We start from the raw sequence: 17,911 nt of genomic DNA, 5'->3' as shown, positions 1-17,911 counted from the left end.
TGCGGCTCACGCCGCAGCTCTTCTTGTTGACTAACCCAATTTGCAGACAAGCCGCTACTGTGTTTCCAGGACCAGCACATTTCAGGCCAGAACATTCCGGATCCCGGAGCGCGCCATAAATACGCCTAGCGTAAATTAGCGTTATTTACAGAGAGCTGTGGTTTTCTGTTCTCTAATACCACCGAGCGTCCACACAGCCATGTGCTCAGAACATTCACCACCATATACGCTCTCTGTACACTCAGGGAACGTGTGTGTGTGTGTGTGTGTGTGTTGCGGATATAAAACGGATGAGTGGGGTGCACAGCTGCCAGGTGTGTGTTTTATCCCCAGGTTAGTGACAGGTGTGGTTATTTGAATCCCCAGATATCTGAATTCATATTTGTATCTCAGTTTTTTTATTATAAATAAATAAATAAATAAATAAATAAATAATATATACACACACAATTTTTTTTTTAAACCTGTACCTGCCTGGAATATGTTCCAAATAAGCCCCCTGTCCTAATTATAAACAAATACATAAACAAACAAGTAAGATACACATTAATAAAAGGTGTGCTTCTATCAATCTACACCTTTTATATCAATCCAAAACAGACCGTATTTTGGTGTAAATATAACAAATGTCTGGAATGACGATCAGAAAAAGGATTATTTTAGGATTATTTTCCTATAAGAGAACAACCCATAGTGTTTTAAGTGGTTTCCTTAAATCCTTTTTGAAAGCAAACTGTAAATGCATGGTCTATTACACTGTAGAAACTAGGACAGTGGTGGTAAATATAAATATATATAAATAAATAATAACAAACTATGTTTATATTTACTGTATAAATGTATGAAAATGTTTGTAATGATATCAAACCGTGATGTTTAGTAAATCTGGCAACAGCAGCCATGATTATGGAGTTTAACGCAGGATTAACAAGTGTCGGCTTTTATTGATCGTTTGGGTGGATTTTATTACACAGACCTGGCAACCTCGTGTGGTCTTTCACAAGAGGCCATTCAGAAAGTGTTTAAATACAGACAGTGCATTCAGAGGCACAGCTTTAGAGAGCTTTAGGGGGTTGTGTGAATATGTGTGAGTGAGTGTGTGAGTAAGTGTGTGTGTGTGTGTGTGTGTGTGGGAGAGAGACAGAATCAGGGCTTTGTGTTGGGGAGTGTGTGGGTGAACCTGGCGCCCAGCGGAGGAACCATGAGGATCAGACCTGCAGACAGAAGAGTCCAGAGTGACACATGATGTGATTCTATGCTTCAACATTAGCAGCATGAAGCCTGGGTTATGAATGTGAGCCACATTAAGAATGTGTGTGTGTGTGTGTGTGTGTGTGTGTCCTTGATCTTTCCTCACTGCACTCCCATGACTTTAGCAGATGAGTTTCACAGCCACCTGGCCTCCTGCTGCAGTCTCTGCACTGACAGAATGAGGCTGCAGGTGATAGAGCCGTGCCCTCTACACCACCTACACCTCCCCTGCACTTATTTTCCCCTCCCTGTCCTCTGATTTCCACTCTTTAACAATCACGCACACTTCTTAAAGGCACAGGAGCATGTCCGTGCCCAAGAACTCGTTCACTCCTTCATTCTCTGCTGGGGGACTCGGAGGGAGCAGGTCGAGAAGCTCGGTTCAACCACAGATTCCAGCTCTTCCGGGATGTTCCACAAACGTTCCCAAGCCGACCGCGAGATATAACCTCTCCCGAGTCCTGATACTGATCTACCCAAGTACTCCTCGCTGCAGAACAAATACACCATGGGGTAGAGAGGGACCCGATCCGGCTCCGCCTAACTGGGCCAAAAGTCCAAAGGAGTAGAGCGTATTGTACAGTGATGGGGTTAGGGGTGATGGATTAGGCTTATAGGAGGAGTTGGATCAGTAGGAGTGGAACAGTGGACTGTTCACCAGCGACATACTTGTAAGGTGTCCAAACCACCTCAAAATTCAGAGGCGCAGACGCTCGACTCCAAGGTTCTCCAGGATCATAAAGAGCACAACCAAGTAAGAAGGACCGTGTGGAGGAACCTCATTTCCGTTGCCGGTACTTGTGACCTTATGCTTTCGGTCACTTCTCACAGCTCGAGGTAAGAACACAGTCTAAGTAACACAGTCTGACCTCTCAGCACAGAATGGTATCACTCCGCCCCTCTGTGCCACGCCTCCAAGAAAACAAGTATAAAGGTGGTGTTTTTCCACTGAAATAATATTCAATCCAATTATATCATATAGATAATGCTCCACCTCGTGAATTAAGCAGGTTTTTTTTTTTTTTTTAAGAAACATCTTCATAATGCTAGTAATCGAATCCTCTGGTGCTTGTAATTAGAGCTGTACGAAAATTTTCTTCAGTGCGTTCTTTAATGAAGAGAATCGTTGTCTTTACGCCACATTTAACTTCGCTGATTTAATGAATTCACAAAATCGTTATGGTGTGGCCCAACAGAAGAAACATCGAGAGAGAGAGAGAGAGAGAGAGATAACGTTCCCTCACTCCCTTCACTGTAGAAATATCCAAAAGCATATAAATCAGAGATGATTATATCGTTAGCGATCTCTCACACACTCGCAGAGTCAGAATGAAATCTGTAACGTTACACCACAGTGCCCTCTGCTGGCCACAGAGAAACACTGCACTGATAAAACATTTTTATTTCAATTTCTGTAAAGTGCATTATAAATAAATAAAAGAGATTCCGGAAGTTATGATGCCTAGAGGAATTTTCAAATTAAACTGTAAGAAAAATATCACTGATAAACATCGATTCCTTTTAAAATGTAAACTGTAAAAGCGTTGATATATTTATTCATACCATCATGTTTTGTGTGCAAGTTACCTTCATGCTACACGCGAGCTCCATGAGCTTCTTGGCGTTCTCTTCGGAGCGGTACCGTTTGGGCACGGGCACACGGAAGAACTTCAGAGCTCCCTCAAAGTCGGCCTGCAGAAGGTCATCCTTCGACGTCTGGAGAGAAGGAAAAGAGAAAGGTACTTAGATACTTAGGATTTGATCAAAACTGTGAGGAAAACACTAGAGAGTTGCTTTCAAAACAATTCACGTAAAAAAAAATTATTAATTAAAAAATAAATAAATAAAAAAGTAAAAGATCTTACAATTTCATCATTCAGAACAAAAGAAATAATGAACGTTCGATCGTGTGTGTCCAGAATTTGTTATTGTAATTTTAAACAATAAAATGTAAATATATTTAAAGTTTCATCATAGCGTTAGAATTAAAATGTTACAATTTTTATTTATATATATATATATATATATATATATATATACATATATTTTTATATATATATATATATATATATATATATATATATATATATATATATATATATATTTTTTTTTTTTCCAAAATGTGAAAATTTTTGTTACAGAGCTGGAATTTTTCAAAATGTTGGTGATGAAAAAGTTTTCGTTCAATTTTTTAATTTAGGTAAAATGAGCATTTTTTTACTTTTTTCTTACAGCACGTGGAATTACATTAAAAAAACGTTTCATTTTGTGTTGGAATTTGTTTTTCACATTTTTTCCATTTTCTCACAGTATTGGTGGCATTTTATTTATTTATCTAGATACAGTAGTAGAATTTTTTTTATTATTATTATTTTTTTTTATTTATACAGTACTTGTTTTTCCCCCACCATTTTATCACAGTACTGGTAGGACTGAATTTTTTGTTGTTGTTGTTGTTACAGTGGTGGATTTTCCCCCCATTCTTCTTCCTATTTTCTCACAGTACTGGTGGTTTATCATTTATTATTATTTTTTTTAAATTATTTTACAGTAGTAGAATATTTAAATTTTTGTATTTTTGGTACACTGCTGGAATTGTTTTAATTGTTTAAATTTTGTCAGAATGGCAGATTTTGAAAAAATGTTAGTGGTGGATTTTTTAAATTCTTCCAATTTCTAAAATTTTGTTACTCAATCTTTTTTCCATTTCCTCACAGGACTGGTTGGATTGAATCGTTTGTTTGTTTGTTTGTTTGTTTGTTTGTTTGTTTTTAACATTTTGTTTCACAGTTCTGGTGGGATTAATTATTGTTTAAATGTTTCAAATTCTTTAATTTTGTTACAGTGATGGAATTGAAACATTTTTGTTTGTTTGTTTGTTTTTATTTTATTTTATTTGTTACTGGATAAGTATTTTTAATGAAAACATTGTTTTACAGACGTGAATTTTATACAGAATTATTTAGTTATTTGACTGGTGACCAGAACTGACCGGGTTTAATCCAAACCTCAATACACAAGTACGCTCGAATCTAATGACGGTTATAATAAAAACGTCAACTTTAAAATAAAAAGCTTTAATACGGCATTATAATATTAATGTAAACGTTTCATGAGCTGAATATGTGAATAGTTTGATCGTGCCTATAAATCATTAAAATAACATTCAAATTGTTGATAAAAATGTTTTTAAGCTTCAAAATAGCAAAAAAAAACGTTAACTTCAAAAGAACTGTGTGTGTGTGTGTGTGTGTGTGTGTTACCTTGAGTAAAGCCAGAGCTACATTAAAGATGACACTGATTCCCTGTAACAGAGAGAAAAGAGCGATTCAGACAAAGACTCCACTTCAGCTGAATAATAAATGATGAATGATCAATAATGAATATTGCGAGCGCAGCGTCACACCTCGCACAGCAGCAGGTCGATGATGTGAAACACCATGTAGAGAGGAAACTTGGCTGTAAAGAGCGTGAGGAACCACTGGGAGGCGTACATGTGAGCTTCCAAACCTATACTTAAGAAGTGCGAGTACAAATCTGGAATGTATTCCTGCAGAGAGAGAGAGGGAGAGAGAAAGGGAGAGAGGGAGGGGGAAGAGAGAGAGAGAGAGAGAGAGAGAGAGAGAGAGAGAGAGAGAGAGAGAGGGAGGGGGAAGGAGAGAGAGAGGGAGGGGGAAAGAAGAGAGGGAGAGAGAGAGAGAGAGAGGGAGAGAGGGGGAAAGAGAGGGAGAGTGAGTGAGAGAGAGTGAGAGAGAGAGAGAGAGAGAGAGGGGAAGGGGAAAGAGAGGGAGAGAGAGAGAGAGAGGGAGAGAGGGAGAGAGGGGGAAAGAGAGGGAGAGTGAGTGAGAGAGAGAGAGAGAGAGAGAGAGGGGAAGGGGAAAGAGAGGGAGAGAGAGAGAGAGGGAGGGGGAAGGAGAGAGAGAGGGTGGAGGAAAGAGAGAGAGAGAGAGAGAGAGAGAGAGAGAGAGAGAGGGAGGTGAAAGAGAGGGAGAGGGAGAGAGAGAGAGAAATATTTTAAATTGAGTTTTTAAAAATGAGCACACTGCTTTGAGTTTCAAAAATAAAGCTGAAACACAAGGTGTTGAAATATAGGGGTGTGTGTGTGTGTGTGTGTGTGTGTGTGTGTGTTTTGCTTGCACAGCTGATGGAGAGCTTTTTTAGAAATGTACTTTTCTATGCTGCACTTTTTCTTTTTTACTCAGCTGAAGTACTCACAATGCCTTGTTAAAAGAGACAATAACATCACACACACACACACACACACACACACACACACACACACACACACACACAGAGAGAGAAAGATCAGTCATAACGTTAACACCACTGGGAGGTGACGTGAATAACGGTGATCACGGCGTTACCGTGGCAGCTGTCAGGGGGTGGGATTTATTCATCAGTAAGTGAACAGTCAGTTCTGGAAGTTGACGTGTTGGAAGCAGGAAAAATGGGCGAGTGTAAGGATCCGAGTGACTCTGATAAGGGTCGGGTTGTGATGTCTAGACGACTGGGTCAGAGCTTCTCCAAAACGCAGATAGAAAGGAGTCAGAACACACAGAGCATCACAGCTTGCTGCGTATGGAGCTGTGTAGCAGCAGTCCCGTCAGAGCGCCCATGCTGACCCCCGTACACCTCCCAAATCTCCTACAGTGGGCACGTGAGCATCAGAACTGGACCATGGAGCGATGGAAGAAGGCGGCCTGGTCTGATGAATCACGTTTTCTTTTACATCATGTGGAGGCCGGGTGTGTGTGTGTGTGTGCGTGTGTGGGGAGGAGACGGCACCAGGATGCACTATGGGAAGAAGGCGAGCTGGTGGAGGCAGTGTGATGCTCCGGGTAACGTTCTGCTGGGAAACCTTGGATCCTGGTATTCACGTGGATGTTACTTTGACACGCAGCACCTACCTAAACACTGTTCCAGACCGAGTACACCCCTTCATGGTAACAGTGTTCCTAATATCAGTGTCCTCGTTCAGCAGGATAACGCTCCCTGACACACTGCACACACTGTTCAGGAACGCTTTGAGGAACATGACAAACAGTTCAAGGTGCTGACTCAACCTCCAGATTCCCCAGATCTCAATCCGATCCAGCTTCTGTTGGATGTTCTGGACAAACATGTCCGATCCACGGAGGCCCGACCTCACAACTTACAGGACTTAAAGGATCTGCTGCTGACGTCTCGGTGCCAGATCCCACACACACCTTCAGAGGTCTTGTGGAGTCCACGCCTCGACGCCTCTGAGCTGTTTTCGTGGCACTTTTTGCACTGGAACCTTCCATAAAGGTTAAACAGATGTCTCCTTACTTTAAGAAAAGTTTACCTTAATTTCTTTACAAGTCCCTGTGAATGAGCCGTGACTACAGAAACGATAATATATTAGAATGCACGTATTAATATAAACACACACACACACACACACACACACACACACACACACACACACACACACACCTGCATGAGTCTCTCCAGCTGAAAGAACTTGCAGTGTAGGTCTTCAAAGTTCTGTTTGAAGAGTTCCCTGAGACCGTAGTCAAACATGATCTTCACCAGAACGCTAAAAGCCTGTTCCTCTGGCATCTGGACGGACACACACACACACACACACACACACACACACACACACACACACACACACATTTCAAACAGTATTATTTTCTCCATCACCATGATGTTCTGCAATTGACATGAAGACATACATCTGGAGAACATCTGGAACCGAGTTCCCTGGTTTTGCTTTGTTTATTTGTTGCTGAAGCGATCCAGCTGTGTAAACACTCCTCCATAATGATCAAATCTAATAAATCTACATTTCCCAGAATTCCCTGCCACCAGAACTGCGCATGTGACTCACGTGTAGCAGCAGCACGGCAGCCAGGAAGGACTGGCCCTGACAGTAGCCGATCTCTTCGTCGTACACAGAGTAGGCCTGGGAGAAGAAGAGACACGTGTTATAAACATGTTATAAGCACTGCTTTAAGGGACACAAAAGTTCACATGTAGCATAACGAGGTCATAACCGCGTCATGGATGACATCATACACGGTTACGTCTACTCGTCCAAGCAGTGTCACGACGTCGTGAGAAACTACACCACGTACTACGTACGGACCTGCCTTCACCGGCATCCATTTCATTTGTTGCCACGGTTACATCTCGCACCTATTCTCGCTTTGTTCTTGTTGCTTTTAATAAAAAAAATATACATGTTTACATAACTGTAACCTATAAACGTTTCCTTTTTTTGCTTAAATCCACTATATTTTCTTCTTTAAACCGTTAACATTTGTTGCCATGGTTACACCGCAACAAGGTATCAGAAGTAGGGGACATTTACAGCTACCAGATTAGCTACCATCTTGTTGAGTCATAACACGCCATCTAAAAAAATAATAAATTAATAAATAAAAACATTTGTTTCATAACAAAAATAATAAAATAAATCCTCAAAATCACTTCTAAGCTACACTCTCCACCTTCAGACGTTAGGCCACGCCCCCTGGGCTGAAGTAATCACTTCAGACGTTAGGCCACGCCCCCTGGGCTGAAGTAATCACTTCAGATGTTACACCACGCCCCCAGGCTGAAGTAATCACTTCAGACGTTAGGCCACGCCCCCAGGCTGAAGTAATCACTTCAGACGTTAGGCCACGCCCCCAGGCTGAAGAAGAAAGCGCTTCAGCTTCTGTATTTCGTCCTGTGACCGTTTTTAAATCTCTGTAGCGTTTATACTTTTGTTCAGACGAGACGAAGGAAACATGCCACGTGAAACGTGCTCAAATCATCGCCGTGTTCCCCCGCGCTTACTTTTGGAAGGTTTTGGGAAATTTTCGCGGCGATAAAAGTTTAAGCTGTGGTTAAAAATGGTAGATACCAGCTTTCGTTACTTGTTAGGACACAGGTGCAAAACTAAAGACTTTAAAAGAACAAATAAAAGGTTGATTGATTAAATGTTTGATTGTTACTACTCCTTTTACAAAATAAATAAAAAGTGCGTCTCTGGTCGAGTTGAAAACGGTGTAATTATTTTCCCGCCGCCCGGCAAAGCGCAGCCGTATTAAACCCGGTGAACTCCTAATAACCGAGCAGTCTCGAGGTCCCCTGGGTGCTCGCGGCGTACAGTGAGCGAGCTGAATTATTACGAGGTCAATAAAGAAAAAATCCATGCGGCTCTGAGTGATGGCGGTAAACACCACAGAGGAGGGGTGGTGAATTATTAAGAGGCGCCTTAAGACGCAAATCAAACACTCGATCCAGCGTCCTCCATCCGTCACCGCCGCCACAATAAACCTAGTAACCTTACAACAGGCTGGGGGGGGGGGGGGGTGATGGAGACGGAGTAATCATTTAACAAATACGGGCGTGTGAAAGTGTCTGAGTGAACTTCGTCTGGGCCGTTAAGGCCGCGTCGATCACGACTCCCTGGTGGTAAAGTCTGAGCACTCGGCGGCCATCTTGTCCATACGCGACCAAGACGTCTCTTTCTCTATACACTGTACTGTACGTGCCCTACATATAGGCTTCTGCGCCCTATCTAGTGCACACTTTTTATCCGTTAACAGTTACATTTAATGTTGGGGGACGACTGCGAAACAAGTTAGTTGGATGTTCGGCTATAGCTTGACCTCTGACACTGGAGACTCCTTCCATAGATGCTAAATAAGCGTCGCTGTGAATGAGCGGTTACCATAGAAACAACGAGAGAACACTTCCTGACCAATCGGAATCAAGAATTCGAAAGCGCTATGGTGTAAAGTAACGAACGCAGGTCCAGTGTGTGTGTGTGTGTGTGTGTGTGTGTGTGTGTGTGTGTGTGTGTCTCACCTTACAGATCTTGTACAGCGAGTCCTGACCGTCACCTCCTGTGTCCTTAAAGTAGTCGTGTGCTGGAAATGTGCGGTTAATGTCTCGAGTAATGGCACTGTCCTGAGGTGATTCCTGTACACACACACACACACACACACACACACACACACACACACACACAAACAAAGAAAGAAAGAGAGAGAAAACAAGAATATTACTCCAAGCAACTCAAATGAACTAATGAATCCACAATTTCCTCCAGAGCTCTGAGCACATCTGGACTGAGACTCACATCTGTGAGGAACATGGAAGAACTCTGACAGCATCCTGACTCCACTGAGGCATGTGTGTGTGTGTGTGTGTGTGTGTGTGTGTGTGTGTGTGTGTTGTCCATGCTAGACAAATGTGTTTGAGTGTCAGGGATCAAGAGCTATGAGGTGAAGTAAGAGTATTAGAGGGGAAAAAAGTGTGTGTGTGTGTGTGTGTGTGTGTGTGTGTGTGTGTGTGTGTGTGTGTATGTTTGCTAATCCCTAAAGACTGTCTCTCCAGACTGTACACAGTCATGCTGCTCAGCTGAAGAAACAGATTTAGTCAGTCTAAACAAAACGTCCTTTTTTTAGCGCACACGACAGCTGTTTGGTGAAGTGAGTGGGCCGTGCTGAAACCCCCCCCCCCCAAACAAACAAACAAACAAACAAACAACCAACCAAAAAAACACGTCACTGTGAAAAACAAACATCTTTCTTCTTCTCTGATCCATCTTTCTTTTTCTGCTGGTGCTTCATCACTTCATCGTGATGCACTCGCACACATTTCAGCTACTAAAGATTCAAAAGTTATTCAAGATTCAAAAAAAAAAGAAAAAGAGGTGAAATTTCAAGATCCAGGAAAAGAAGTACGTTTGTTGTTGTACTTATTTACTTCCTGAAAAGGTCAAAACTGTCAAACAGGCTTCGGTGTGGTACTTCTCTGAGCTAGAGCACATCTGCACTGATACACACATTTGTTTGAGTCACGCACACACAAACACACACACACACACACCTCGACTTTTGTACCATTTGTACCAGAATCAGACATTCGATAGGTTTCCTCCTATATCCGATCCAGCGTTTTTGCTGGTATCTCTAATTATTATTGATTCACTGTTATGATTACTATTACACTTTACTATTCCCAGTGTGCTTCTTTTTAATGATGATAAAAATGATTATTAGAGAAGAAAAGGGATTCAATGTAGTACAGTACTTTTGTAAACATGTTCACGAAAAGATTATTTCCTTTCAAATATATTTTGTGTTTTCGCCAGGTACGGCCTTTATGTTTTTATTTTTTTATTATTTTTAATGCCATGTCAGCATCAAGGGCAGTGTTCATGGCAAGAGCATGGTTATAAACAAACAAACAAACAAACAACAAAATAAACACCCAAGTAAATAAATAAACACCATTAAATTGGAAATATTTAAAATGGTAAAGAATTCAGGCCTATGGCTGAGAAAATAAAGTGGAAACGTCAGTAAAAGGAGGTTTTGCAGGAGATTGTTTGAGATTCCAGAAATTCCATCGCAAAATTTAGAGACATCCAAACAAAAAAAAAAACGGACAAAATGAATGCTTGTGTGTTTACGGATTCCTCAAACGGAGCCATTTTTGGAATGGTTTTTAAATGAAAAGCAAAAAAAAATGCACGACTATTTTACACTTTACCCACCAAAAACTAAACCCCGCCCACTCATTCATCTTCAGTACGTCAGGCTTGAGGTGGATCCGGAGCGGATCCGGGAATAAATCCCGGGATCAAGACGGGAAGCCAATCCATCCCAGAAAGTCAAAAACGTTAAAACATAAAATGTGGGTGTGGCCTAAAACCAGGCACAAAAGCAAATCGCGTTACAAAAGAAAAAAGTGGACATACAAGTTATTAGAGAATATTTACTTCTCATTAAGGAAGGGGGTACAAACTTTTGAGCTGGTATAAATCACCCTCACTGGGGGGGAGGAGGAAGGAAGCACAGCGAAGTGATAGAACGTGGAAAAGTGTAAAGTTGGTGAAGAAGGAGAAGGTGAAGGTGAAGAAGAAGAAGAAGAAGGAGAAGAAGAAGGTGTAGGTAAAGAAGAAGAAGAAGAAGGAGAAGGTAAAGAAGAAGAAGAAGAAGAAGGTGAAGAAGAAGAAGAAGAAGAAGGAGAAGGTGAAGAAGAAGAAGGTGAAGGTAAAGAAGAAGAAGAAGAAGAAGAAGAAGGTGAAGAAGAAGAAGGTGAAGAAGAAGAAGGTGAAGGTAAAGAAGAAGAAGAAGAAGAAGGAGAAGAAGAAGAAGAAGAAGAAGAAGAAGAAGGAGAAGGTGAAGAAGAAGAAGAAGAAGAAGGTGAAGGTGAAGGTGAAGAAGAAGAAGAAGAAGAAGGTGACGGTGAAGAAGAAGAAGAAGAAGAAGAAGGAGAAGAAGAAGAAGGAGAAGGTGAAGAAGAAGAAGAAGAAGAAGGTGAAGGTGAAGGTGAAGAAGAAGAAGAAGAAGAAGGTGACGGTGAAGAAGAAGAAGGTGAAGGTGAAGAAGGTGACGGTGAAGAAGAAGAAGGTGAAGGTGAAGAAGAAGGTGAAGAAGAAGGAGAAGAAGAAGAAGGTGACGGTGAAGAAGAAGAAGTAGAAGTAGAAGAAGGAGAAGGTGATGAAGAAGAAGAAGAAGAAGTAGAAGAAGGTGACGGTGAAGTAGAAGAAGAAGTAGAATAAGGAGAAGGTGAAGAAGAAGAAGAAGTAGAAGAAGGAGAAGGTGAAGAAGAAGAAGAAGAAGAAGAAGTAGAAGAAGAAGAGGAAGGAGAGAGTAAGAGAGTTCTTTAAAGGATAAAACAGTGTACTGGTTGAGAAGCCGCGGTGGTGTAAGAGGAATAAAACGCAGCATGTCTGTGCAGTTACAGGAAGATGATCATCTCAGAGTGTCAGCAGTCACTGTGCTTCATCACTCCATCCTGCCGCTGATTCAGTTCCTGTAGCTGCAGTAAAACAGAACAGACTCTGCTGCTGACCTCAACAGATTCATGTTAGAACCTCGGATCTTCAACCTCACTGTTACATAAATAAATAAATTCTCAAAAGTATTAAAAGAACGACTTCATTCTGACAGCTTTAACACACACACACACACACACACACACACACACGATGCAGAGGTACACTACACTCGACCACCTGTCTACCTGTCAGAGTGATTTAAGAGCGCCTCAGCAAGGTGACTCTCACGCCATCGGCTCGGTCTCTAATCCCCCAAACTTCCACTTGCTCCCTTACAAGCAAGTGCCCTCGGACTCCGCCATATCCAGAAGACTTCCACGGACAGCGCAGGTAAACCTCCGCCATCTTAACCCTGACTTCACACAGGAATGGTCTATATAACTTACACACCAAACGGCACTGCTTATCAATCCGCTACGGTAGTAACAATCCGCCGACCATCAATAGGAGTAAGGGGGCGGGGCTACGGTTCATTCTCGAGCGCAGGATTGAGAAGCGCCTGTGTTTTCGGTGCATGTCCCAAGCCGGAATCGTTCGATTTACACAAACACGTTACAGACCTGCCTGCCATTTCGAGCGTGTTCGTAACGTTATCGCACTCGTCCATCAAATTTTTCATATGTTATATTCGATTTTTGGATTTTAGGCGATTTGATCTTTTTTTGCGTGCGTTTGTTTTAATATACGTGTTTATTTATTTATTTATTAAATTTTCACCACTGCCTTGTGCATTCTTGAACGCTTGTTCAATACGGTGATATCGTGAAACCGTGATCTTTATCGTATTAACCCTAACACACACACACACACACACACACACACGTGACCGACGCATACAGACTCCAACTCCATCACAGGGTTTAAATTCCCCTACAGCAAGGAACGCCTCATAAATATAAATACAGATAGAGGGACCTCCACACACGTGTGTGCACACACACTCTCTCTCTCTCACACACACACACACACACACACCCGAGTCATCATTGGAGATTGGGAATCTCCGCCTTGTTCTCTTCAGCCTGCTGGTCTCCGTTTTATTCATCTCCTTCAAAAACAAGTCCTGTCTCTTAAAAGCAGGGACGCACACTCTCTCTCTCACACACACACACACACACACACACACACACGTTCTCTCCTATATATCATATTCATATTTATCCACGGCAATATTTCTGACATTTTCCTAAACTCATGTTGCCATATCTGCCTTTATCCATCCTTTTCTCATCACTCATGATTAGTCTTACGCTCTAAACGTCGGAGTCCCCGTGCACCAACGTACACGACGTTACGTTACAGACGAACTCGTTCCCCTCACTCAGACCGCGAGCTACCGGCGGATTCCGGTCTACACCAAACGAAGCCCCCCGTTTTTCAAAGATTAATTATCCGTGCTCTCCATTATTGATGATGTGTTTATGTGGAAGAGAAGAGACCCTGAATAATGCATCTGCAGCCCGCAGCGCTCGGCTGACTCCGCTCAGCAGCGCTTTACACGCTCGCTTCAGCTGCGGCGTGTGCCTCGACACCTCCGAAACGCACGTTAATGCAAAAACAAATAAATTAATTAATTAATAAATAGAATAAAAACGCCGAGGATGAGGGTACGGCAGAGCGAGGATCAGTGTAAACACTCTCTCTCTAGCACTTAGGACGGTCGCAAAGACGGCGAGGCTTCGGGAGAACAGAGCGCACGAGCTCCTGAGTAGACGAGCGTCGATCTCACGTTATGAGAAACGCGGCTACCTTTTACAGCCACGTAATCCCGCGAACGCGTTCAGGAAACGCAGGCTTGACAGGAAAGAGACGAGGACCGGCTCAGAGATTCTAAAACCATGAATTGGATTTGAATTTTAACTGAATAATTCTGATTCGCATAACTAAAAAAAAAAAAGTTAGACAACTGATTTAATCATTTACTTATTCATTTATACAGATCAGTCATAACGTTAACACCACTGAGAGGTGACGTGAATAACGGTGATCACGGCGTTACCGTGGCAGGTGTCAGGGGGTGGGATTTATTCATCAGTAAATGAACAGTCAGTTCTGGAAGTTGACGTGTTGGAAGCAGGAAAAATGGGCGAGTGTAAGGATCCGAGTGACTCTGATAAGGGTCGGATTGTGATGTCTAGACGACTGGGTCAGAGCTTCTCCAAAACGCAGATAGAAAGGAGTCAGAACACACAGAGCATCACAGCTTGCTGCGTATGGAGCTGTGTAGCAGCAGACCCGTCAGAGCGCCCATGCTGACCCCCTGTACACCTCCCAAATCTCCTACAGTGGGCACGTGAGCATCAGAACTGGACCATGGAGCGATGGAAGAAGGCGGCCTGGTCTGATGAATCACGTTTTCTTTTACATCATGTGGAGGCCGGGTGTGTGTGTGTGTGTGCGTGTGTGGGGAGGAGACGGCACCAGGATGCACTATGGGAAGAAGGCGAGCTGGTGGAGGCAGTGTGATGTTCCGGGTAACGTTCTGCTGGGAAACCTTGGATCCTGGTATTCACGTGGATGTTACTTTGACACGCAGCACCTACCTAAACACTGTTCCAGACCGAGTACACCTCTTCATGGTAACAGTGTTCCTAATATCAGTGTCCTCGTTCAGCAGGATAACGCTCCCTGACACACTGCACACACTGTTCAGGAACGCTTTGAGGAACATGACAAACAGTTCAAGGTGCTGACTCGGCCTCCAGATTCCCCAGATCTCAATCCGATCCAGCTTCTGTTGGACGTTCTGGACAAACAGGTCCGATCCACGGAGGCCCGACCTCACAACTTACAGGACTTAAAGGATCTGCTGCTGACGTCTCGGTGCCAGATCCCACAGCACACCTTCAGAGGTCTCGTGGAGTCCATGCCCTGACGCCTACGTGCTGTTTTTCATGGCGCAAGGGGAGGAGGACCTACACGATATTATTACGCAGCTGGTTTTAACATTAAGGCTGATCGCAGAGATGAACAAAGTGAATAAAAAGCTGCTTACTCCGATTTAAACACCTATTTCCTGTTCATTTAAAAAAATTTAAATAATGATGAAGGATGAAACTATTTTGATCCTGATATCACAATTATCGTTTCAGTCAGTGTGCAGACACACACGTCTAATATTTACCTCGGTAGGATTTGATAAATCCATTTTTAAAAAAAATAATAAAACGCTGCCACAACACTGTTATGACCTCATTAGCAAAAAGACCGGCCTTTACAAATGAGTCAAGAGTTTATTTTTGGAGAACCAGCCTTAGCGCTAACGGAGCTGCGGCGATGAGAATCTCGTTCACCCTCCCAAAAAATTTCTAACGCTACTTCCAAGGCGGAAGGCCGAAAACGAAGGCAAGTCCAAACAGAATGCCAGGAAGAAACGAACAAACAAAGAATTAATGGAGGGAGCCAAACAGCAGGATACTTCTTCTCCTATTATTAGCTTCTCTCAAGGGTTCCCAGGAACCAGAAACACCCCCCACCCCCCTCCTAGTCCCCTCCCCACGCCACCCCACCCCAACATGCCATGACAGAAAAAACAAAAGAAAACTACAAAGCAAACTTCAGACACAGCCATATTGACTTCATGCATATATATATATATATATAAACAAAACTAGTGGCATGTTTTTATATGTGAATGTAATGTGAAATTGGTGAAGGAAGAAATAAACTCTGTGTGGTGTGTGTGGTGTGTGTGGTGTCATGGATAGATGAATGGATGGATGGATGGAGAGAGTGAGTGAGTGAGTGAGTGAGTGAGTGAGTGAGCTTTATTTCAGTTTCCACTACTTGAAAGTATTAAAAGTATAAAATTGTTTGCTTTGTTGTAGTATTGAAAAAGCAGTAAAGTTTAAAAAAAAAAAAAAAACGTTCGAGACGTTCTGCGCGTTAATGTGGGTGTGTCTGATGGACGGAGGACGTGTCCACGGGAAACGCTGCGCTTTTGTCGTCCCGGTTGTTTTTCCTGAACCACAACAATGGGCAAAAATGGCCTTCTGTTATTCTTTGGCTGAGTTGATTATGAAACCTGGGACTGGTCCGATGAAAGCTCTGGAGCGAGAGAGAGAGAGAGAGAGAGAGAGAGAGAGAGAGAGAGAGAGAGAGAGAGAAAGAGAGAGAGAGAGAAAAGACGTAGGACATGGGAAAGAAGAAAGAGAGAGAAGAAAGGAGAGAGGAGGAAGAGGAGAGAAAAGAGAGGAAAGGGTGAGAGAGTTGAAAGACAGGAGAGAGAGAGAAGAAGAAGAAAGGAGAGACAGGGGAGAGAGCAGAAGTAGAGAACAAAGTCGAGAGAGAGATCAGGGAAACAGAGGAGAAGGGGGGAAAGCAGAGGTAGAGATGAAAGGAGAGAGATTGAGATAAGTGAGAGAGCAGAGGTGGAGAAGAAAGGAGAGTGATAGAGGTGAGAAAGGAGAAAGAGGATAGAGAGATACGAGAGGTAGGAGGGAGGAAAGAGAGGAGAGAGGAAATCCAGTGTTCCCTCAATAACTAACTCCCTCTGCGTGAGTGGAGGAGGAAAACAGAGAGAGAGAGAGAGATGGAAAGAGAGGCTTCTTCCTCTTCTCTGTAATCTATCAGTGTTTGGAGGAGAGCTGGAGGAGATGTCATACAGTTAATGGGGTGAGAATATTCCGGAACGCCAGCGAGCCCGAGCGCCTTTTTACACTCAGCACTTTACCGCCATTATGCACTCGATGACATTGCAGATCACAAGATGAGTTAAATAACGATGCTGAGTCACAGCTAACACACACATTCACACACACACACACACACACACACACACACACACACACACACACACCTGTCAGGATCACATTTATTTCCTCAGTGCAGATATACCAGAGTATAAATATCAACAATTATTTATACTAAAACATACATGACATCATTAACAAACAAACAAAAAAAAAACAATAAAAAAATAATAATAAAAGTACAGTAGAGCAGCTCACGCACCGACTACACACCGTACACGTTTGAACGCCTTTATTTCGCGGGTGGGGAGAAAAACTACAATCGGAATACACTTTTCTGGGGAAACAGAACCAATCAGATGCTAGGTTTAAGATCAGAAAAATATACACAGGCAAATTGAATAAGCAATACAAACTAAAGAATGTGTGTGTGTGTGTGTGTGTGTGTGTGTGTGTGTGTGTGTGTGTGTGTGCTTTTACTGCAGAGGAAACGCACTGTTCCAGCCCAAGCCTTAGAGAGGTCCCACGTCCTAATACGGCACGGCAGCATGGGAGAGCGAGAGGCTCCCTGGAGACGACTAGCCCTTGACTTTGATTGCGAGAACAGAGCGGTTTTCCCACAGGAAAGGAAAAAAAAAAAAAAAAAAAAAAAGAAAACCTTTGGCATCAGAGAAAGAACAAAAAACAGAAAAGGAACTCAAGAACGCTGGCATAAAAATGACATCAACACAGAAACCTTTCGCCTACATTTCCCCCAGCGCCAAGGTCTCGACATGGGATCCTCCAAAAACCTCGTCCGTTAACAAATACATAAATAAATTAATAAAAATAAATCCGAGAGTTGACGTGAAAGCGGGGGGGGGGGGGGGGGGGGGGGGGGAATTTAAGAGCTGTAAAAACTAAACAAAATTTTTTTTTAAATCCTAACGATATTATAAAAGGTGCGTTTTAGTTGGTAACGCTTTACCTACATAAAACATTTCTTTTTCTTTTCCTGGAATGTTAAAATTCTAATAATCGAGATTTTATAAGATTCGACCTGCCGGCCAATCATCATCCAGGAAGACGATGATAAAATGAGTAATGATTGGTGTAAAATCAGGAGTTTTCTCTCTAAGCACAGATGCTTAAGATGATATTTTGACATGAAATATTA

The 17,911-nt window shown here is 42.5% G+C and overlaps 1 protein-coding gene across 10 annotated transcripts in view; it reads right to left on the bottom strand.

Moving 5' to 3' along the window:
* Positions 1–17,911, bottom strand: part of LOC128620483 (rab GTPase-activating protein 1-like) — an 82,683-nt gene that overhangs the window by 16,193 nt on the left and 48,579 nt on the right. For all 10 annotated transcript variants that reach the window (XR_008388151.1, XR_008388152.1, XM_053645514.1 and 7 more), the window contains 6 exons: positions 9,079–9,192; positions 7,109–7,183; positions 6,709–6,834; positions 4,658–4,801; positions 4,515–4,556; positions 2,839–2,967 (listed from right to left, as the gene is read on the bottom strand). Coding sequence is in view for 8 of the 10 variants with exons in the window: in XM_053645514.1 (XP_053501489.1) it covers positions 2,839–2,967; positions 4,515–4,556; positions 4,658–4,801; positions 6,709–6,834; positions 7,109–7,183; positions 9,079–9,192 (630 nt within the window). In the remaining 2 variants the exon portion in view is untranslated. The remainder of the gene's footprint in view (positions 1–2,838; positions 2,968–4,514; positions 4,557–4,657; positions 4,802–6,708; positions 6,835–7,108; positions 7,184–9,078; positions 9,193–17,911) is intronic.

The sequence above is a fragment of the Ictalurus furcatus genome, chromosome 16 (genome assembly GCF_023375685.1).
Source record: "Ictalurus furcatus strain D&B chromosome 16, Billie_1.0, whole genome shotgun sequence".
Taxonomy (NCBI): domain Eukaryota; kingdom Metazoa; phylum Chordata; class Actinopteri; order Siluriformes; family Ictaluridae; genus Ictalurus; species Ictalurus furcatus.
This window is presented reverse-complemented; position numbering and strand designations above follow the sequence as displayed.